Source organism: Penicillium angulare, assembly GCF_028827245.1.
Source record: "Penicillium angulare strain IBT 27051 chromosome Unknown utg000001l_segment0_segment0, whole genome shotgun sequence".
Lineage (NCBI taxonomy): Eukaryota > Fungi > Ascomycota > Eurotiomycetes > Eurotiales > Aspergillaceae > Penicillium > Penicillium angulare.
This window is the reverse complement of record NW_026623160.1, coordinates 649841-671680: the sequence shown is the minus strand read 5'-3', so window position 1 is coordinate 671680 and position 21840 is coordinate 649841. Positions and strand designations below refer to the sequence as shown.

The window sequence follows — 21840 nt, the reverse complement described above, 5'->3', positions numbered from 1 at the left end:
GACTAGATGTGGGTTGTTTGACAAGTTTCCAACTTTTGAATTCTATCTACTGTATACATATTGAAAATATCAATAAATGGGATTATCTCTGGTCCTACATGATTAAAGGGGTTTTCTCTATCTCAACTCTTACAATTACGAATAACCGAGACTATCCCGACTGCCAATATTCAAACCTTGGAATCTACCTAGGACATACGATTTACACTTCTATTAGCTTTAATTAAAGCCTCATAACATATAATAATGTTAAGTATATACCTCAGGACTTATTTATATTGTCACCTAGGCCTCCAGAATTTACCTTGGTAAAGGTATTACGACTCAGAGAGACTAGACCGACGTTTGTAAAAAATATTGGAAAGACGTTTAGTGTAATATGATGTTAAACGGGTATTCAAAACCCACCGCTTCTAGCAAGAGTATATATATATTTCACTACATAAAACATTTCAATGGAACACCGAATTTCTCGAAAGTGTACTACATTTACGCTTTGATCGCTCAGCTGATAGCCCCGACTGCGATCAACCACGATTTTTTGAGTCATACTGTTAGAAATCAGGCGCTTGTTTGCTTAGGTTGAAGAAAAGGATGTTCTGCCAACTCGCCTGCCGTTTTTCTCGCATCTGGATGCCAGGCGAGTATTCCCTTGGCAAGATCTAGAAACGCTTCCCTCTCTTGTCTTTGAAGGAATAAGACTGTGTCGTCTAATTTTCGATCGGGAATCAGGTTTTCGTAGAGAAATTGACTTAGAATATTTCGTGAGCCTTAGGAAGAATTCATTTAATATAAATGTAGTTATACTATTGTTGTTAAAGAATGGCCTACAGAGGTACTTCTCTATAGTCTCGCATATTTTGCTGTCTTCTTATTGAACAAATTCCGGCCACAAATACTTTTATATATATTAATACCTTTATATAACCACTAGAGGGGGGGCTAGTAGAGCTATTATTTTGGCGATATGGAGTTTAGTATTATAGTGACCTTTCTGATTATAAATATGCTGGAAAAGCTCTTTACCTGCGATTATATCGATAGCTGCTTAAGTATTAATAAGTGTAGTAACTTTAGAGAACAATAAGACGCACTAAAATACCTATATTCCAAATATCTGTAGACATTCACCATCCATTTCCTAGGATCACTTCTAGTACCTGATAGGATTCTGATTGAATGGGTTAGACCCCCTAGTTGTCGTCTTCCTTGAGTCTAGTTACTAAGCCAAAGTCGACAAGCTGTGTTATACTTCTTAGGCTTTTCAATGGCCTGAACTTATTATAAGTCTAATATACTAGTTGCCCTACTGGATTTAAAGCTTACCATCCATAAAATCAGTAAGTGAAGTTAAATCCTTAAATAAGACCATAATATTCTCAAGCTTTAAATCTAGGTAGTCGCTTGGCTTAGTATTACTAATGATAGTTGAGGCCGAAAGATATCTTACCTGTATAGACTGTTCTATATTATTTGTATAGGTAATTAAGTCCTAAAAGAAGAGTACGAAAATATATCTTAATGAGGGACAGGGGCATTTTTCTGTCCTTGAAGTGCCACTGATATATCGATAATAGTTCTTTTATAGGTAGGTATATAAGGTACAAATACATACTGACCTAATAAGCCTTTAACTCTAAAAGAGTCTAGGAATATTTGGATAAGTGAGCGGTCTAGATGTAAGGGATTTGCTATAGAAATGTGTTGTTCGACCTTGTGCTTATGACCAATAGAGCTTGCATTGGAATTGGCAATCTCCAGCTCCACAATGGTCTCTGGCTCTTCGATAAGCCTGAATGGATATTAGAGACAGAGAGATTTGAACTGAATATAGAGATAATTAACGGCTATCCTTGAAATTCACGCGTAGGCTATACAGTTGACGATATACCCCAGCAAACCTTGATTAGGGTTGAATAGTGGCCTGCGAAAACCTCTCTCGGATGCACTGGGTAGAAGTACTGGGGATCGTATACTAGCGAGAGTTCTTTATCAACAAATATCCTAGACGGTAAAGATGGACCAGGAGAAGACATAAGGAACGGTTTCCTGCAAAGCAATACAGAAAAATAAAGGATAGCCGATCTTATAGTGCTCATTACAGAATTATCCCCATAAGCCGGTGGGAGGATCTGATGCTTGAATTAATAATTGTCGAAGAAGAATACCAAGCAAGGCAGCATACCCCTGTGTATATTATCACGTGATGAGATTTCTGGGCCCTTGAGAAGAAAGAACGCTCAGAGATTCAAACTGCGTTTCGTGAAGCATATGGGTATGTGTTGCCGTTATAACTTTGGGGTGTATATCGTTAATACGAATCAATCAACTATTAGGAAGCTGATTACCATGGGATATATCGCCAGATTCACCGATGTGAAGAATTTGATCTGAGTCTCAACCAACACGCGTTTGCCTGCTTCTACCAAGTTATAATTTGCTACCGCCTGTGCGATATTAACATCGGGCAGATATTTCGTAGGTTTCCGCGATTGTGCTAAGCTAGACAAACCTTTACAATGGACACCTACTTTTTTCGTTTGTTATCGTCTTGCTATCCCATCCCCTGGATTTGATCTCGGATCATTCGACTAGGATGGCGATACCAGCGGCTGGCAGTGGTAAACTGGAATGACTCTGTGAAACTTTATTAGTATTTGCTAATAAATCTCACTGGTATATCCGGTTGCTCATATTGTGAACTACTATATATAAGGAAGCCTTTTGATATTACAAGATTGAATTGCCAGTACATAGTAGTATTTTCAAGTTGATTTGTACCAGTTTTGAAAATCGTATAAACTGTAAGTACTAGTAATACATATTAGGCCAATTCGCCCATGATGCAACATATCCGACTAGATAGTATTTACCCGAAAGGTTTAGGAAGACATGTAGAACAACCTTGGAACGGCAAACATGATTCATCTTTCGTTATGCAATTTTATTACCGAAATAAAAACTTAAGAAGAGCAGAGAATTCTAATTGAAACAAGTGTATTCGATAAAGAAATTCAATATGTCTGTTGGTTACCCGGAGTACATTATTTCCACATGAATTTGAGCTGGATACACTAGAAACGATTAAGGTTGAACTCTGCTGCGGCCCCCAAAACCTTGAAATAGCTAACAGTATGAGAAGGCGAAGATTTACCTACATTGATTTTTGCATATAAACTCACCTTTGAGTATACTATAAAATAGTAAACAAAGTCTCGAACTCTTTTGTTATTCAGCTAATAGGCGCCGCGCCCCATAGGCCGGCAATTCGTGTAGATTTTTTTTTTTAAAAAAAAATAAGACTTACGTGGCTGTGAAGAAATATTGAGATTGTCACAGCTCTATTAAAAACGGATATGGCGTCTTGATGTATAGGGTTGATTTAAATTGTGCTATTCCAAGACGACAGAAGGAAGTTACCATATTAGAATACCAGTATCCGAGGTCTCCGTCGACCCTTGGAAGCACATGACGGGCACAACAAAGTATGGCACCACCAAGCTAGTAAGGCGGCTAAGCTTGGTGCACGTGTGATGATATACGTACCCCATACAAAGCTTCCCCAACATTTCCTTTCAACCCTTCCCCACTTGAAAAAACTCCAGATAGCCAGAAAATGGCCCTTAATCTAGAAAGACAATTGCTTTTCGTGCGTTCATATGATCTTGGATTCTCATCGCCGCAGGACTAACCCATTCTCGCAGTATGGAGCTTATCACCATAATCCGGTATAACCCCTCATCAACTCGACTACAAAAATTGGTCGTCTTACAATGAGCTAGGTGAACATCGCAATCCACATCGTCTGTGTGCCGATATTACTGTTCACAGGTATTATCCTGGTAAGTGCAGTTCACTCTCCTCCATGAGAAACCTATCCCTACCACACAGAGACAGCGGACTAAGACAACCAACGCCTATCTCGCAACAGGCCTGCTGCGCATGGCACCCACTTTTTACAGTTCCTGATGCTCTGAGTGTCGAGTATCTTCCCGCGAATTTCGGCACGATCGGCGCATTCATCTACACGTTCGTCTACATCCTCTTAGAGCCGGTCGCCGGTTTCTCGTTTTCGCCCCTAGTGGTCGGCTCGGCAGTATGCGGCAACTATCTCCACGAACAATACGGGACAACCGTGGCCTACTATGCCGGAATCCTCCATGTTATTTCGTGGATCGCGCAGTTTGTGGGACATGGACATTTCGAGGGGCGAGCTCCGGCGTTACTGGATAATCTGGTTCAGGCGTTGTTGCTGGCACCGTTGTTTGTATGGATGAAGATTTTGTTCTTCTTTGGATATCGACCAGAATTGAAGCAGCGCATGGATGAGAAAGTGGAGATTGAAGTCAAGAAGTTTCGCAGCGAACGGGAGCTGAAGAAGAAGGGGAAAACCGCGGACTGATACTGGGGATGAGATGTCATTCATATGAAGGTTGTTCTAACTTGGAAAAGCGTTCAAGTTGGGGAAGTCGGGTGACTCTGGGGTTGATGGAAATTTGTCATTCAGAGGGGCCGCTAGTGTGAGATCTGTTGTGGAATTCATTGTTATTTATGTGCGTGCGAGCGAGCGACTGTTATACGATACTGAGAAGATTGATGTCATTCGGGAAAGGTCTCGGGAAAGAGGCTGAAAAGGAGATAATGATATTGCTAGATCAAGATACAGGTAGTAGTATTGTTGTGCCATGAGTCAATAACCTGAGAAGACAATGGGATTGATTTGGCAGAAAGAAAAACTGCTGTATATAATATTTGCTGTACAATGCACCCTCAAGCTTGCTGTTTATAGGAGATGATGCACCCCCATATTAAACCGGTTGCCGTGACGAAACGCATTACCTAAGCCAAAAACACCTGACCAGGGATTCCGGCGACCCGAAGAGAAAAAAACGGGAAGAAGTGCCCCGTCTTCGGAGCCGTCTCCCACAGTACCAAAGTGAACAATTTTGAAGGGAAAAATTAGAGTCATACGAAAGGGTATTCAGCGTAAAGTTTGATAGATGTAGATATAAAAATTTAAAGGGTGCTATAGATGTATTAGCACACCATCTGCAAAGGAGAGAACAGCGTGGAGGTACACTAGGGCCACATCGGAGGGACTAAGCCCCCTAAAACAGTTTAGCGCGAGACCTGAGAATCCAATCCTCCCGACAAAGCTCTCCCTTCCCACCCGTCCACAACCTTCTCTCTCCTCTCCGAACTCCTCTCCCCAATTACATCTCTCCCTCTCAGAGAATTTATCCTCCCATCCTCTGAACCCCCTTCATAATGTTCAGGAACGCTCTGCGGCAGTCCAGCCGCTCCGTTGCGGCCGTCCAGGCCACTGGCCGCATCGCCTCGGTGAGTTCCCTCCAACCTGGTCCAACGCCCTGTCCATCGCCTTTCCGACCCTTTTCATCTCGAATTCGAGCTCGATTGGTCCTCGGATCCCTGTCCTTCGCTGCGCCAACCCATTGAGCATGCTTCGATCACTACAACATACACCGAGCTTTTAGTTAACAAAGTTTTCGCCATAATAGGTCCGCGCGGCTGTCCCCGGCCCCATTGCCGGTGCCTCCAAGCAGGTCCGCTCTTATGCCTCTGAGGCTAAGGCTGCCCCTACTGAGGTCTCCTCCATCCTGGAGCAGCGCATCCGTGGTGTCCAGGAGGAGGCTGGCCTCGCCGAGACTGGTCGTGTTCTGTCGGTCGGGTATGTCAAATTCACCCCGGGCGGGTAAAGGGACGTGAGGGAAAAATTCGGTCACCGGATATGATTTCGCCAAACGCGCCCACGCCAACCACCAACACCATCAAAATCGACTCCCCAGAAGACTAATGAATCGAATAGTGACGGTATTGCCCGTGTCCACGGTATGACCAACGTCCAGGCTGAGGAGCTTGTTGAGTACGTGAACCCCTGCCACAGCCAAAAGTCTTGGCATTATCAAACCTCGGGAAACTAACAGTTGTCTAGGTTCGCTTCCGGTGTTAAGGGTATGTGCATGAACTTGGAGGCCGGCCAGGTCGGTGTCGTGCTTTTCGGTTCCGACCGTCTCGTCAAGGAGGGTGAGACTGTCAAGCGTACCGGTGAGATTGTAAGTTAAATTCACCTAACCCTCTTCCCCTATATTGCAAACCTTGAGATTGGTCTGCCCAACAACTCCTGGCTTCTTTGGACATTTTGCTTACAACAAATAGGTTGATGTTCCTGTTGGTCCTGAGCTGCTCGGCCGTGTCGTCGACGCTCTTGGTAACCCCATTGACGGCAAGGGTCCCATCAACGCCACTGAGAAGCGCCGTGCTCAGCTTAAGGCCCCTGGTATTCTGCCCCGTCAGTCCGTCAACCAGCCCGTCCAGACTGGTATGAAGTGTGTCGACTCCATGGTTCCCATTGGCCGTGGCCAGCGTGAGTTGATCATTGGTGACCGTCAGACCGGTAAGACCGCTGTCGCTCTTGACACCATGCTTAACCAGAAGCGTTGGAACGCTACTGGTAGCGAGGCTGAGAAGCTGTACTGTATCTACGTTGCTGTTGGTCAGAAGCGTTCTACTGTCGCTCAGCTCGTCAAGACCCTCGAGGAGAACGACGCCATGAAGTACTCCGTCGTTGTTGCTGCTACCGCCTCTGAGGCCGCCCCTCTGCAGTACATTGCTCCCTTCACTGGTTGTGCCATGGGTGAGTGGTTCCGTGACAACGGCCGCCACGCTGTCATTATCTACGACGATCTGTCCAAGCAGGCCGTTGCCTACCGTCAGATGTCCCTGCTTCTGCGTCGTCCCCCTGGACGTGAGGCCTACCCCGGTGACGTTTTCTACCTGCACTCCCGTCTTCTGGAGCGTGCCGCCAAGATGAACAAGACCCACGGTGCTGGTTCATTGACTGCCCTCCCCATCATTGAGACCCAGGGTGGTGATGTCTCCGCTTACATTCCTACCAACGTCATTTCCATTACTGATGGCCAGATCTTCTTGGAGGCTGAGCTGTTCTACAAGGGTATCCGTCCCGCCATTAACGTCGGTCTGTCCGTCTCCCGTGTCGGTTCCGCTGCCCAGATCAAGGCCATGAAGCAGGTCGCCGGTTCCCTGAAGCTTTTCCTTGCTCAGTACCGTGAGGTCGCCGCTTTCGCCCAGTTCGGTTCCGATCTGGATGCCTCCACCAAGCAGACCCTTGCCCGTGGTGAGCGTCTGACCGAGCTCCTCAAGCAGAAGCAGTACTCCCCCATGGCCGTTTCCGACATGGTTCCCCTCATCTTCGCCGGTGTCAACGGTTTCCTTGACCAGATCCCCGTTGCCAAGATTCTCCAGTGGGAGACTGACATCCTTTCTCACCTTAAGAGCTCTTTCCCCGAGATCCAGCAGACCATCGAGAAGGAGGGCCAGGTCTCCAAGGAGTCTGAGGCTAAGCTCAAGGAGGTCATCGGTAACTTCAACAAGTCTTTCAACGCATAGGTGAGCTAAGAAAACAACTTTGAGGGGTCCGTGGTGATCGTTCTGTTTTCCTGACTTTTTCTATGTGTATAGACAAGATAGCTTGTACAATTTTGAAGCATTTGTTTCGTTCTGTTCCTCTTGGGTCCCTTGACATTCTCCTCGGCGGATTTCGATCTCAAGCCCTGGATGTAGCGATGTAAGGCTGTCGTTTCTGATGTCTACTGGCTCTACTGGTCCGGGGTAGAGATTATGTTTCGTTGTTGAGTTTTCTGGGACTAAATTGGAGCTAGATGATCTCTGGGCTTCCAAAATGTGATTATATCCTGTACGTTTAGATTTTTTACGCGCACCGGGGGCGCGTGATGGGAGGAGAGGAGCAAAATCAACTTCCGTCTGGTCTCCATGTGTCTCTCCATGTTGGATCCGCAATTCATTTCATTTGTTCAAACTTCCAAATATTCAATATCAAAGTAATTATCCATAAAAAATACATAGTTATTGTAGACAGTCCATGGTCCTTCAAATGGTCCGGCCCGAATAATGGCATATAAAACGCCACAACGTAATTCCATATTCAGCCTCAAAAGTCCTGAACAAAGTCAACCTATCAATGACCTAAAATGTTTACTGTAATTACACCTGTCCGATCCACTATCTAGGTAACGGGGCAGCTTTTCTGGTAAAAACCTTCTCCGTAAATACACGTAGCCTTAGAAACCCGAAACCAGGCACAGCGATCTCGGCAGTCAGGACCGAATGCGGCACCCGATCTCTTATCGATAAGCGAACAATCTTTTCTCGAGTCAAGCCTTCCACCCCGCGTGAATTATAGAGTGTGATATACCCATTTTTTGTTATCCAGAATATCCATCGTCGTCATGTCGGCCCCTAAGGATGCAGCTCCCGCCTCTTGCAAGGTTATGCTGTCGAAGCATGTCGCCAATCGCCTGAGTCAAGAGGTCCAAGAAGGCGTCAAGACTCTTGAGAAGCCGCCGCACCTGGTCGGTTTCCTGGCAAACGATGACCCTGCAGCATTGATGTATGCGCAGATGACACAAAAGACTTGTGAAGAAAAGTATGTTTACCTATCTGGATTCCGCGGATCTCAATTGTGTATTCAGTGGTGTTGCTTTTCGTGGTGGTGGGATGCGGCTAGCGATGATTCATACTTGCCCCTCGCTATGCGACAAGGGCAACAACCATGATCACCAGCAAACAAATAGCCAAAAAGACCAAGACATTTGAGAAGCAAAACACAAACCAATTGAATCTGGTAATAGAAAATGCTAATACTTCCCCAGTGGTTTCAAGTACTCCCTCCGCTCAGTCGGCCGCGACGATATCGAAGAAGCCATCCTCTCCGCCAACACCGACTCCGAAGTCGACGGTATCATCGTCTACTACCCCATTTTCAATAACCGCCAGGACCAATACCTGCAACAGATCGTTGATGTTGGAAAGGATGTTGAGGGTCTGAGCCACCGCTACATCTTCAACATGTACCAGAACATCCGCTTCCTCGACCCAGAAACCAAGCGCCAGAAGTGTATTCTGCCCTGCACACCGCTGGCTAACATTAAGATTCTCGAGTACCTGAACATTTACAACACCGTTCTCCCACACGGAAACAGACTCTTCGGACACACCATTTGTGTTGTGAACCGCTCAGAGGTCGTCGGACGCCCACTTGCGGCACTTTTGGCTAATGATGGAGCCTGTGTGTACAGTGTTGATATCACTGGTATTCAAAAGTTCACTCGTGGTGAGGGTCTCAAAAAGCATAGACATGAGGTTGAGGTGTTGAAGGACGTGGAACTCAAGGATGTCGTGCCGCTGTGTGACGTTGTCATCTCTGGTGTGCCAGGTGACAAGTACAAGTTTGATACTAGCTTGCTTCGCGAGGGTGCAGTCTGTGTCAACTTCTCTAGTGAGAAGGTAGGATCCTGTTTCTTTTCTCTTATTTTGGACTTAAGGCCATTTGACTAACCTGGCTTTATTTAGAACTTCGGACCCGAGGTCAAGGAGAAGGCCTCTATCTTCGTTCCCTCTATTGGCAAGGTGACCATTGTCGTCCTGCTGCGCAACCTTCTGGTAAGATTATTACATCAAAGCCCATGCATTTCATTTACATCGAAATCATCATTCTAACTTTTGGTACAGAGACTCATTCAGAACCGCCGGGTGGATGACATCAAGCCTGCTGCTGCTACTGAGCGTCCTGGAACTCTGGAGGCCTCTTCCTAGGAAACCAGTCGCAATGCGCTCCTACTAAAATGATGGATGATTTGAGGATTGACGTTTAAAAAAACCTTTGGATATAGACCTGCTTTTAGCCATTTCAAATATGTTTTTCATATAGCTTTTCACTGCATACTTTTGATCTGTATCTTTTATATCGAAGCCCGAATGCTCCATAATATTTACATGTACCACCTGGGCAAGTCATGGAGGTGCCTACTTATCATCCTGTGAACTAGCCTTTTATAAATGGGATAATGTTTGGAGAAGTATCGATAATGTACGACACATAAATTCCAAGGACTATCTGATGCTAAATTTTAATTGATATATGGATAGTATGCAAGCCCAAAACATGCCCAATGCACTCCTCAAATCAGATCAAACCATCATTGCAGAGATAAGCACAACGATATAATCCCCTGTGTCTTCGTATGGTAGATTCCCACCTTAAAGCCCAATTGGACCAAATTACAGGTCGGCACCATCGCCATTCTTCTTTTTCCTCTCCACCGCCGCAAGTCTCAATACGTCAACTTGACTTGCCAACCAAGCACGATATGGCTTTGGGTGAAAGATACCATCAGCCGAAAACCATTGTGTAAAAGGTGCCTCGAGGCGCTTGTCTTGCAAAACTTTGCCGGCCGGGGACTTATAGACGACGTGGATTTTGTAAGGGACGGAGTTCTTTGTGACAGACGTAGAGATAGAGATCTGAACAATGTGTTAGTTTCTAAGATATATGTGAATGTCAAAGTAGGTCATAACCAAGCATGTATCACGTACCGTTTCGCCAGTTCCTCGGGTTCCGTAGAATACTTCCCCAGCTTCGACACCCCAGATCCAATATGTTAAGGCGCTGTTGAGAGTGAAGTATGTGACCACCGCTGTAATAATCCATGGTGAAGTGGTAGCCTCCCAGCCTAGATAACGGTCTGCATAGAATGTGAATGCCGCAATCACAACGGCACTGTAACCGAGTGCGAAGCGGACATTGCTTTTGGTGTAGTTTGGTGTGAAGGTGTATGGTGCAGGGAGGTTGGTCAAGTAGGGAAATAGGGCATCGTCACTCGTAGATTTTAAATCTGGTTAAAATACATGTTAGCTAGGCACTATGAATATCTGATAGCCTGAGGCTCCGCGATCAAGGGCACTATTATGGCGATTGGAGTAGATCTAGGGACACAAACCGTTGGTCGAGTAAACAGGCACTTTGGTGGTAGCCATGACTGCAAGTCCAAAGGGATGAAGCTGTAAACAGCAAATTATCCTAATTCTCCGAGCGAATTCGTTGTAAACAAAGTGCTTCGTGGTGCTGACGATCGGTGTTTATCGCAAGGACACAGTTGCGGGTTGGAGAAAGCTGGAGCTCGCGCCGGCCAATCGTGTCAGCCGCTGCGAACCTCAACCACTTCCGCCGAACGTCCCCTTGACCTCCCCCACACCAGCACCTGGGCAAAGCCACGCCACGCCACAGGATTTTCATTGGGAATCACAACCAGTCGACCATTCCTTTTGATTTCTACCCTGGCTTTGAATTTGTTCATCATGGCCTTCCAAGGCACTACTGAACAGACCATCCTTCGGGATCCGGCGCTTTTGTACGAGAGACCTTACCAATGGATGAATGGAGGACTTGGACTGACTTCTTTTTGGATAGCTATTGGATCTTGTTCCCAATTTCAGTGGTCATGGTATGTGTGCTATTTTCAACCATCTACTGCTTGTATCAAACACTAATCGCCAATGTGATAGATTCTTACTGGAATCCTGCGCCACTACGCAACAGTCCTGATGAACACCCCCCCCAAACCCCCCGGCACTCTCGCCGAGTCGCGCGAGCGCCATACTCTTCTCCGTGGTGTCAACCTCCGAAACCACGGAGTCGCCGTGCTGGATCGCGAATCCTTCGAGATGCGCAAGAACTACCTGATCACCGGTTTCCGGAACGGCTCTTTCCTGAAGGACCCCAATAACCGTGGCCAGCCTCCTGCGAACCCGATGACTGATCCTGCAGGCATGGAGCAAATGATGGGCATGTTGAAGGGAAACATGATGATGATGATTCCGCAGACACTGATTATGAGCTGGATCAATGCTTTCTTTTCTGGATTCGTGATTTGTAGGTATTCAGCAAGAAATACCCAATATTAGATGTGCACATACTAACGAAGCTTATCCAGTGAAACTTCCCTTCCCCTTGACTATTCGGTTTAAGTCAATGCTGCAGTCGGGTGTCATGACCCGCGACTTGGATGTAAAGTGGGTGTCCAGTTTGTCCTGGTACTTCCTCAACCTGATGGGTTTGCAATCTGTCTTTGGATTTATCTTGGGAAGTGATAATGGTATGTTCTTTCAAGTCTACTACGTGATAGTTGTATAGTCACTGACATGTTTTATAGCCGCCAACCAGATGGCTCAGCAGATGGGCATGGCCAACCCCGCAGCTATGATGAACCCAATGCAGCCCGGTCAGGACCCAGACAAGATGTTCTTGAGCGAGGCAGAGAATTTGGAAGTGATGGAGCATTTTTGCATCTTGGATGGAGTGGAAGAACGAGTTCTGCGGAACTTTGCCCCCGAAGTGAACTAGATCAATGTTAATTGTTTGGTGAGATCGAGTGTTCGCATGGCATATACATACAACAGAGCAGTTGGCTTTGAAATAGAACAAGTTCAAATATAATGACGTTCTACGCAGCATATGTACGGGGGACACTAGCGATCATCGGGAAAAACCCCTTAGCCATAGATAACACTTACCGCATATTGCACCGCTACCTATACTGTAAGCTCTAGAAAGATGGATAGAAAGACAAGTAGAGAAATGTCTTTTTTCCCGATAATTGCTATTTCCCCCCGTACATATGCTTGTTTTACTATTAAGAAGTTTGAGGTTTTATAAGATAAAGTATCTTAAATATATTGCCTAATCGAATAGCGAAATCATGAACCTAAATCATCTCATAACATCGTGACTGTATATTGTAATTAATGGTAGTTGATCACACTGTTCACCACCCATACCTCCCCATTAGCTACCTTCTCTGCAATGCTACCCACTTCTATGTTTCCGGGTTGTATCTAGATGGAAGTAATCAGCCAAAGGTCTTTTGATAGACGGGCAAAGCACAGCAAATACTTACGAGAATCTTATCACCCTCCTTCGTCCACTTGAGCTTCTCACCGCGCAACGTTTCAACCTCCTCGCCCTCTTTCCATGGACTAACAGGAATGACATGGGCTTCGACAAAGCGCTGCAGATTTCGCTTCGCCCGTTCCTGACCATCCTTTCCTTCGTATGCATTCACCTCACCAAACTGAGCGTAGTCTTCTGGGTCCTCCCAAGGCTTCCTGGGCAATGCCTGTACGGCACTGTTCTTCGGCGCTAGCACGGTAATATTCTTCGATGCATCATTCAAGCGGGAGGCGATCGGATCAAAATCACGAGTTAGCTGAGCGAAGATATTAATCCCCTTGGTCTTGGGCAAGACATCTGAGATGACAGGCGCATCTGTCTCTGGAGCAGCAGGCTGCTGTGGCTTGATGATTTCTGGAATAAACTTGTCCATGATGGGATGCTGATTATGAGATAAACCCAGTGACTTTTGGAGGAAATTATTGGGGATTGAAATGCCTAAAATTGCAGCAGTTGCAGAGCTGAAAAGGGTCCACAGTAGGAACAAAGATGCAATTCCAGTGGAGTCTCTCATCTTGTACAGCCTGGAAGTGGATGAGATGTACACGGGCTCCGTAACCAGTTCAGCCCATGACGCAAGGGTGCCCATACTTTCACGTGACTTTCTACGGGTCCTATATCAATATTTACCGCCTAATACACCGCTATCTGTACTGTAAGCTCCACATAGATAGAAAAACAAGTGGAAAGATAATTGGAGAGACGTTTGAAAAGACATTTCGAATATATAAATACAAAAACAAATAAAGAGGCATATCCCGGATATAATTTAGATTATACTAGTAGAGTTTTTCTCAACGAAAAAAAAAGATTATATCTTGAAGATATAATTTAAGGTAGTAGATTTGAAGCTTAACTCTAGGGCCTATACAGTAAGAGGGTTGCTATATTACAGGTTATGTAGTTTTCTGCCGGTTTAAAACAGGACGAATGGGATTTTCCCTTCCGGCCGCTATGGTCCCCCGTAGATATCCATGAAGATATGGCGAGCGTATCAGGTGATCGGGATTTGTTATCGATAAGGAAGAAAATGGATGTCGGCAGCGGGGAGATGGTATCTTGCCATTCCTATTTACCTTCTATATCTTTTACATTGTGCTTCTAGGCACGGCCACTCATTTTCCACATTATGTCGGCCTTGCAGACCTTCATGCTGGTCGTCGACCACGACAAAGATGAAGCTAAGCGCATTGCCGACTCTGTGGCCCAAGGTATATCCAAACCCGGCTCATGAACCCCCACCCCGCACTTGTATAGATAATATGATTCTAACCGTTGAGCAATGCAGATGTGGAAAGCAAGAAAAGCACCTTGATTGAAATCGTTCAGCAACTGGGTGAATACATTAACGACGAAGACCCAATTCTACGCGGCAAGGCGATTTCCTTCCTCACTGCGGTTATCAAGGCACTTTCGCCTCGTTTCCTTACACGGCAACAAATTCAAGTTTTGACGACCTTCTTTTCCGATCGAATCGAGGATGGGGGCGCGGTCGCGGGGCTGATGAACCTGCAAGCATTGGACCGGTTTACCAAGGATTTGGCGGTGGAGATTGCACAGGCGTGAGTTCCGTGACGCCGTTCGTGGGGATGTTGGTTTGAGTTGATATGCTGATACGGAGAATGTGATAGCTTGTTCGCCAATTTTCAAGACCTTCAATCTCGCTCTCAATCTCAACGATTCCAGGTTTACCAGTTATTGAACGAGCTGATGTCCAATCATCGAGCAGCTTTACGTGACATGGGCGATGATTCCCTTATGGGCACTGTTGATCTTATGACTGGAGAAAAGGACCCGCGGAATTTGATGGTAGTCTTTTCCATTCTGAAGGTTGTCATGATTGAATGGGAGGTCACAGAACATGCCGAGGTAAGGACGTTGCAGTCCAGCCGAAGTAACACAGCAGCTAATCCCGCTAGCTTCTTTTCGACTCTGTATACAACTATTTCCCTATCACGTTCCGCCCTCCTCCAAACGATCCATATGGCATTACCGCACAAGACTTGAAGGGACGTCTACAAGATTGCATTTCGGCGTCGAGACATTTTGCTCCCCATGCCATCCCTTCGCTGTTGGATAAGCTTGATTCAACATCCCCGAACGTCAAGGTATGAATGATTGTTTCTGAACATGCAGCTGTATCATGCAAAATCTGATTCCTATTTTAGAAAGACGCACTTAATTGCTTGATTGCTTGCATACACTCATACGACCCTGACACCGTTTCCAAATACTCCATTACCATCTGGGAGGTGTTAAAGTTTGAGATTCTCAATGCGCAAGAAGAGTTCTTATCCGAGTCGTCTTTGGAAGCTCTATCAGCCATTGCCCAGAGACTCTCGGAAGGTGTGACTCAGATTTCGCAAGATATACCACTCGCGCAGTACCTTCGTCCTATTACAAAGGAGTGTAACGAGCAGCTACAAGAGCCTCAACACAAACAAGCCAAGCCTGCCCAGCAAATTCTCAAATCGCTGTCTTCCGCTTCTGCTGCGACATTTAGCCTCATTGTTCAAACTGTTGTCGCGCCTATATTCACTATCTATCAAGAGGCGGACGGAATCGCTAAGCAACGAGCTCTCCTTGAGACGCTCGCTGTCTTGTTCCAATCTGCTGTCCATGTATTTGGTCAATGGACTACTCGTGGGAGTGAAGTTTCACAAGAGAATCCGTTACTCGAATTCAAGGACCAGTTCTCGGACATTTTAGGACAAGCGCTCATGGGGTCTGCAAAGGAAGAGATCTCTTTCCGTATTACCGCGTTGAGGGGATTTCTCGGACTTTCAACCCTCCGTGACTTCTTTCAAGACAACGAGGTTGGACTGTTTGTGCAGTACCTTGATGAAATCCTTCTTAAAGAAGAGTCTGTTGGCCGGAATGATTTGAAGAAAGAAGCAATTGCAGCTTTAGCTGAAATTTCCAAGCACAAGCCTCGACTGATCATGGACATTACCTTCCCTGCATTTGTGGCGACACTACCGGATGAAGATGATGGTACCAACTCTTCCTACTTGTCGACTTTGGATACTTTAGCTCAGATCAGCGTTGAGAGAGACATTTTCGAGACCCTGTTCCGTCGTCTTTTCAGTAAGCTATCTGTTTTGCTCCAAAAAGAGCAAGCTGGATCTGCAGCCTATCCCCGGGCGATTCTTATGACTCTTCTTTATGTCATGCAGCAGAGACAGATGGATGCTGATCCCAACATCGACTTATACTTTGATAAGGTTGTCGTGGGTCTTTGCAGAAGTGTTGCCGAGTCAGCTTCAGGGCAGGGCAAGAACCAGCTATTTAACGATCCCACTATCCTTGACACTCTTGGTCGTCTTTGCAACCTTCTGGTACGAGCAGCGTCGGCTCAAAAACAGGAGCAAGTTGCCCAGAATGTCTATAGTCTCTTCTCAACTGGAGGATTTGACCCAGTTCCCTTCTCCCAAGGTACTACTGTGGACCAAGAACGCACATTTGTCATCTCGACGTACCTGCTTGCTGGTATCTCAAAAGACTGCAGTAACCTCATTCCTCACGCAGTATCAGACATGTCAGGTTTGCTATCGGATCTTGTCAAGCGCTCTGTTTCAGATAGCGCGGAACCAGCAACTCATCTCGCATTACTGCGCCACCTAGCATTGCTTGTCAACAAATTCCTCTCTAAACAAGATTTGATCATTGCGGAGACTCTTTTTGATTCGCTTGTTACTCCAGAGGGCCAATCTTTCAGTCCTGCTATGATCCGAACTATCCTCTGGCTTTCGAAGGCCTTAGTCCTTCGTCTCGCTCCGTCAACGACGCATATCCTAACCGCCTTACTGGGTCTTCTGTCATCCGCAGATCGACAAACCAGTGAATCTACTGCTCGCGGATTCGCCATTCTACTTGGAGACGACGATGTTCTATCCGCAACAAATGGAGCCACAGTCCGTCTGCTCTCCAAGCAACGCGTTTTCAGCACCGTGATCCCTCTCATTTCTTCACGAATCCGCGAAGTCAACATAGGTTGCAACAATGACTCACCTCAATCATACGACCACATTAAACCAGCTCACCTAACCGCTCTCGCTGGTATCCTCTCCACAATATCCACAGCACTCGTCATGCCCGAACTTCCCACTCTTCTTCCTCTTCTCCTTCAATCCTTGGATCTCCAAACATCCGACTCTGTTGCCGTTCGAGCCGCAACCCTTGACACCCTCGGCGTAATCATTCGTGATAGCGGCGTAGTTGTCATTGATAAATGTGGCCACGTTCATAGCCTCGTCCAGAGACTACTCAAAACAACAGAATCTAAGCCCGCTTCCTCGGGAATAGTTAACACTCCTCGCCTCCGCGTCGACTCTCTCAGATGCTTGTATCTCCTCGCTACAAAGCAAGCTCCTACCGAGTCGGCCTCTAATGCTCGCATTCCGCCGGCTATCTCACCGCTCCTTCCTGAAAAGGCGCAAGTTTTGCGCTCGTTGCGCGGTGTGCTGGATGATCCTAAGCGTGATGTTCGCAAGGCTGCTGTTGATGCGAGAAGTGCCTGGCTCCGGGGTGTGGATGATGCGCCGGAAGATGAAGATTAAAGGTCTGGACCATGATATGATTTATTTGAAATGATCATTTAGAAAACCTGTTATGTCGTGTAATAGATATAGCCCTGGTTGCATTTACGTTATAGTGGAATAGAAAAAGTTCTGTTCAGTTCTTAAATCAATGATTTGAAGAATATTGAGCCATTCAAGTTATAGAGACGTTCCTTCATATTACTCTTGAATCGGTAGAAAGACAATCAGAAAGACAACTAAAATAATAATTAGATTTCAATGATCATATTAAAACGGAAAGAATACTGACTAGAAGAAACTAGCATTGGGAGCACAGAGTAGAGTAGACCCCTGGGGAAAAGGCCACTGATATCCTGAAACATTTGCTATCCGCTTGTTGTTATTGTGTGATTTATATTTCCTAACAATCTACCTGAAGAGCAAAAAGGTACAGAGCACGAACGCCTAAATTATAACCGAATGGCGGGAACACCATCCCTGTTAACCGACAGCCAAATTCCAGCTAAGAATACAGCTTAATTGCAAAGAACGTGAGCCCTGATATTAAATCATATTCCGGTATCCCTTCCCTTTCAGAAACCTCGTCACCAAATATCTCGCTTCCGACCAGATGGAGTGGGTACTTTCTTTTTCTTAGGCACAACAAACAGTTCACTCTCTGGTACAATATTTTCTTCATCACACTGCACATGAGTGGCACTGATTGCAGCAGCTGACACCACGGAGTCCTTTTCTAGACTCATGTTCTTGCTACCAACGGCATCAATACTTTTGACAATCGTTTCTGCTAAGCGTACAAGGTGACCAACGCCGCCGGATCCAACAGCAGAGGAGATCTGTGATGGATGAGATGAACTTAGATTGCTGGAGAGAATTGACGATGTCGAAGGTGTGAGCGGTATCGGGAGAAGATGTTTGGCGTCGTCGCCGAACATATCGGTTGGAACCCAGTCATTGGTTTTTTGACCTGGTTCAAGATTCTCGTTTGATTTGAGCACTGTATTGATGATAGGAGAAGTCAGGGCTGCGGTCCACCATTGCCGGTTTTCTTTGGCCATGTCAGATAACGGGCCGCAGTGTGCTTCAATGAATTCTTCATCCCTTTCATCCCTTTCATGTATTGAGATTATTAAATCTTGAGTTTCAACGATTCGAAGAAGAATGTCATGAGACTGGCCATCTTTGCCCTCGGAGTGAAGACATCTGTGTTCCGTGATCCTCTTCACGAGGATTTTGGCGATTCTGAGCTCCTTAGAGGTACGGGCTAAAAGGCGTACATGGGGTCGGTTGGGTTCCACCCAGAGATTATCCACAATCTTCAAAATTGCTTCGTCGAATCCTTGATGGGGATCCTTGAATCTGTCCAGATTCCCCTTGACCACGATTGCAGCATCCCAGATCCTAATAGGAAAGTTCAGATTGACAGTTCCAAGAAGATTCTCCGCTGTTTTCACATTGTGTTTCCCATGGTCGTCAACGACAATTATAAACTCAGATCCAGCACCTTGGCAGTGAAACTCGTACTCAAGCTTGAAAGAAAGTGGCTCTGTTTCAAACATAGAAGAACCACCAACTTGAATATTGACTATGTAGTCCACATCTGCTGGGGAGCTTGTTAGTCTGTTGAAAAAGCTCGATTCAGTAGGACCAAGTCCATTTCTTCGATCGTAAAAGTTTTGTAAATCTTGTAGCGACAAGCGTTGCGTCTTTGAACTGTCGATGACAGCAGAAAAGAGAAGCAATCCGAATTGGAGCTCCAACATTAGAGGGCCAGGGAAGTAAGTTGCAGGGCCGAGGCAGCGACGGAGAATTCTGAAAAGAGACTTTAATTGATCCACCTGCAAGGTCGCATTTCGCTCCTTTTTGAGTGCCGTTCTGGAAACTTCTTTCACGGTATGAGTAGAAAATCCCTTTCGCGCAACCTCTTCACTCGGTGGCTTTGATGTCGAAGCATACGACTTCTGACCCCAAGCACCTAAGAGGGCGGCTTTGCGTTTAACCTCAATAGCTGACTTAGATTCCGTGAACCCTTTCTTTTTGACCATAACTTTTTGAGTTTGCTGGTTCATCACAGAATGAAACTCTCTCAGCTCTGGATCGGCAATTTTGGACTGGGGTTGTTCCCCGTCAACCTTTTCAGTTTGTACTGGGTAAGCTGGTAACCCGAGGTTGGGTTGAAGCTGCGACATATATGACGAGGGGAGATGACTACCTAGCATGTTTTGCACAGGATAGTTATACAGGGGGTATGATGGGGGGATTCTGTCGAGCTGAGGCACCGCCATTGGTTTGGCTTGGCTGTGTCTAGCAATAGTATTTGTTGGTGGATATTGTCCTAACGAAGGATAGTTTCTGTATGGGGCGGAGAAACCAGGAATAATGGGGAGACCTGGCGGAATGGGTAGTCCTGGCGGAGCATAGATTGCACCTGGGGGAAGATATCCAGTAGGAATAGGCAGTCCAGGTGGAGTTATCAAAGTGAAAGACTGTCGATATCCAACATTCTGTTGTAGTCGCAAATCACCCGAGTCGAAAAGGTTCCCAGTTTGATCCTGGTTTAGAGCTTGGTCCTGGCCCATGAATGGATCATCGATATGGAAGGAAGAAGTCATTTGAGGTGATAAATCATGAGGCACAAAGGTAGGCAAGTCTGTCCTCAATCCTCCAGATGTGAGCGAAGGAAAACCCATGATTTCAGGCTCATCGAAGTCAATGAGATCATTTGGCGGTTGTTTCGGAGATTCTGGAGGAAGTGACATGAATTCCAGCGAAGGCGAACTTGACACAGAAGACTTTGACAAAGTAGTCGTATTGGCATTTGCTTTAGAGTTGACTCCGACGAGGCCTTTACCGAAAGCTACAGATTCGGTCTCCGTAACTAAGTTGGTATCCAGCAAGCTATCGGGCTGTAGCTCTGACTCGAGAATAAATGATGGTAATTCCTCTTTCTCCGATTCCCAGTCAAGATCAATGAGATCTTCATGGATAGATGGTCCAGGTATCTGGTTTCTGGAGCCTTCGGTGCTTTGAAGCTCGGTGTCATCCAACAGATCAACTAAAGCTTCGCATGATTCCACAATTTGTGAACCTGAAAATACGCCTGGTAACTCGGGAAAAGAGGATGTGGAAGAAGAGACATCGCGGGTTTTGTGAACGGCCGGTTTCGGTGCGGACTGTGTATGAAATCGTTCAGACGGGGGCTTTTTATTTTTTTCTTGGAAAGCCCGCAACATCTGAGCCGGAGTTCTCATTAGCCCTGAGGCTCTTGCCTGTATGGCCTGATCTGATCTCCCGGAACGGACGCTGAAACGAGTTGATGGCTCTGGCAGGTTACTGAGATGACCAGATTCAGATAAAGAAGCGACTGTAGAAGCTGCAACCCATCCAAATTCCTGCTTTGCTTTTGCGAGTAGACTTGCATTTTTCTGAATTGTTTCGCGGCCAGTTGTTTTGTAAGTAGGAGCATCACGCGGATCAAATACAGGGGTAGTACACGCGGAATACTGAGCGCCTTGTCCAATCCCATCGTAAATGAAGTCTCTCCAGGCCAGTGTGGTGTCTGGATAATTGTCCCAGGTGGAGTCAAGGTGCGGAGGGCTCAGAAGATGTTTTAGCATAGACCAAGCATTTTCGTCTTTGTCGTAATGGTAAGCCGTCGGTGCAATCATCGGGAGAACACGTGAAGCTGGAGTCACAAGTGGATCGAAAAGAACACGGCCGTTTCCGAGAGCGTTAATCGTTGCGTATTTTAATTTCCAGTAGGTCACCGTTTCACGCTCTGGGGCGATCGCAGTTGTGCCGAAAATTGGGTTGTTCATCAGATCCTGATGGCTCACTTAGTTACATGTCTCGGGATACTGTATAGGACTATATAAACTTACCATAGCTGACTCTAGAGCATTGATTCTGTCAATTGTCCGATGTACCTGCTCAATCGTAGGCCCTCGCAGCATCAGGGAGGTTTTAATGCTTTGGTTCTCATCGGCGATGTCCGTCTCTGTAGTCCGAGAAATGCGAGGAAGGAAGTTGTATCGATCATTTGCGAAGTATCTCAATTCACCGGTGGGAGGAGTCCATTCTCTGGTGATGGTTTTGGGAGGACGGCCATCATCTTTGATCAACGAATTCTCTGTGTTTCGTACCTGGGACTCGCGCGCAGGTGCGGCGTCTGAGTTCGGCATCTTCAGATCCTCGAGCTTTACGGTGGTGATTTGGCGAATTCGGGGTACCTGAGTTGTCAATTAGTCTTCCCTTGGGAACAAGGTTGCTGATTCAATCTCAAAATATTGAGTACATACGTCAGAGGGACTATTGGCCAACTGCTCTTCAAAGTAGTCTGTCACTAGGTTGGCGTATGCGCTGCTGCGTTCTGAGGAAATGGTGCCTTGAATGATAAGAAGCTGGGAAGGAGATTAGGCAGGGCAGTAAGAGAGAAGAAGATAAGGCAGGAAC

General features: G+C 46.1%; 10 protein-coding genes across 10 annotated transcripts; 5 read left to right on the top strand and 5 right to left on the bottom strand.

Annotated features, from left to right (window-relative positions):
• Window positions 1–561: 561 nt before the first annotated feature.
• On the bottom strand, window positions 562–857 carry N7478_000246 (uncharacterized protein; the record flags this gene model as incomplete). The annotated part of the gene is made up of 2 exons (XM_056916462.1): window positions 562–751; window positions 832–857. The coding sequence occupies 2 exons, from the start codon at window positions 855–857 to the stop codon at window positions 562–564; spliced, it is 216 nt and encodes a 71-aa protein (XP_056784342.1).
• A 358-nt stretch (window positions 858–1215) lies between these two features.
• On the bottom strand, window positions 1216–2036 carry N7478_000245 (putative serine/threonine protein kinase; the record flags this gene model as incomplete). The annotated part of the gene is made up of 4 exons (XM_056916461.1): window positions 1216–1277; window positions 1327–1450; window positions 1531–1792; window positions 1885–2036. 4 exons carry the CDS (start codon window positions 2034–2036, stop codon window positions 1216–1218), a joined length of 600 nt encoding a protein of 199 aa, XP_056784341.1.
• Window positions 2037–3659: 1623 nt separating this feature from the next.
• N7478_000244 (2-hydroxy-palmitic acid dioxygenase MPO1) lies at window positions 3660–4402 on the top strand (the record flags this gene model as incomplete). The annotated part of the gene is made up of 3 exons (XM_056916460.1): window positions 3660–3728; window positions 3783–3842; window positions 3932–4402. 3 exons carry the CDS (start codon window positions 3660–3662, stop codon window positions 4400–4402), a joined length of 600 nt encoding a protein of 199 aa, XP_056784340.1.
• An 866-nt stretch (window positions 4403–5268) lies between these two features.
• On the top strand, window positions 5269–7428 carry N7478_000243 (F1F0 ATP synthase subunit alpha; the record flags this gene model as incomplete). Its single annotated transcript, XM_056916459.1, has 5 exons — window positions 5269–5340; window positions 5520–5689; window positions 5828–5884; window positions 5954–6074; window positions 6178–7428. The coding sequence occupies 5 exons, from the start codon at window positions 5269–5271 to the stop codon at window positions 7426–7428; spliced, it is 1671 nt and encodes a 556-aa protein (XP_056784339.1).
• Window positions 7429–8288: 860 nt separating this feature from the next.
• On the top strand, window positions 8289–9654 carry N7478_000242 (methylenetetrahydrofolate dehydrogenase (NAD(+)); the record flags this gene model as incomplete). Its single annotated transcript, XM_056916458.1, has 4 exons — window positions 8289–8485; window positions 8712–9345; window positions 9412–9501; window positions 9571–9654. The coding sequence occupies 4 exons, from the start codon at window positions 8289–8291 to the stop codon at window positions 9652–9654; spliced, it is 1005 nt and encodes a 334-aa protein (XP_056784338.1).
• Window positions 9655–10119: 465 nt separating this feature from the next.
• Window positions 10120–10875, bottom strand: N7478_000241 (signal peptidase complex subunit 2; the record flags this gene model as incomplete). The annotated part of the gene is made up of 3 exons (XM_056916457.1): window positions 10120–10362; window positions 10435–10733; window positions 10839–10875. The coding sequence occupies 3 exons, from the start codon at window positions 10873–10875 to the stop codon at window positions 10120–10122; spliced, it is 579 nt and encodes a 192-aa protein (XP_056784337.1).
• Window positions 10876–11196: 321 nt separating this feature from the next.
• On the top strand, window positions 11197–12241 carry N7478_000240 (ER membrane complex subunit EMC3; the record flags this gene model as incomplete). The annotated part of the gene is made up of 5 exons (XM_056916456.1): window positions 11197–11249; window positions 11309–11342; window positions 11404–11770; window positions 11832–11993; window positions 12051–12241. 5 exons carry the CDS (start codon window positions 11197–11199, stop codon window positions 12239–12241), a joined length of 807 nt encoding a protein of 268 aa, XP_056784336.1.
• A 398-nt stretch (window positions 12242–12639) lies between these two features.
• N7478_000239 (uncharacterized protein) lies at window positions 12640–13397 on the bottom strand (the record flags this gene model as incomplete). The annotated part of the gene is made up of 2 exons (XM_056916455.1): window positions 12640–12732; window positions 12795–13397. Coding segments are annotated over 2 exons (696 nt in total), but the record flags the coding sequence as incomplete, so codon positions are not given.
• Window positions 13398–13976: 579 nt separating this feature from the next.
• On the top strand, window positions 13977–17406 carry N7478_000238 (MET18/MMS19 family protein; the record flags this gene model as incomplete). The annotated part of the gene is made up of 5 exons (XM_056916454.1): window positions 13977–14058; window positions 14136–14409; window positions 14479–14716; window positions 14767–14955; window positions 15016–17406. 5 exons carry the CDS (start codon window positions 13977–13979, stop codon window positions 17404–17406), a joined length of 3174 nt encoding a protein of 1057 aa, XP_056784334.1.
• Window positions 17407–17972: 566 nt separating this feature from the next.
• On the bottom strand, window positions 17973–21569 carry N7478_000237 (uncharacterized protein; the record flags this gene model as incomplete). The annotated part of the gene is made up of 2 exons (XM_056916453.1): window positions 17973–21212; window positions 21270–21569. 2 exons carry the CDS (start codon window positions 21567–21569, stop codon window positions 17973–17975), a joined length of 3540 nt encoding a protein of 1179 aa, XP_056784333.1.
• Between the last annotated feature and the right edge of the window lie 271 nt (window positions 21570–21840).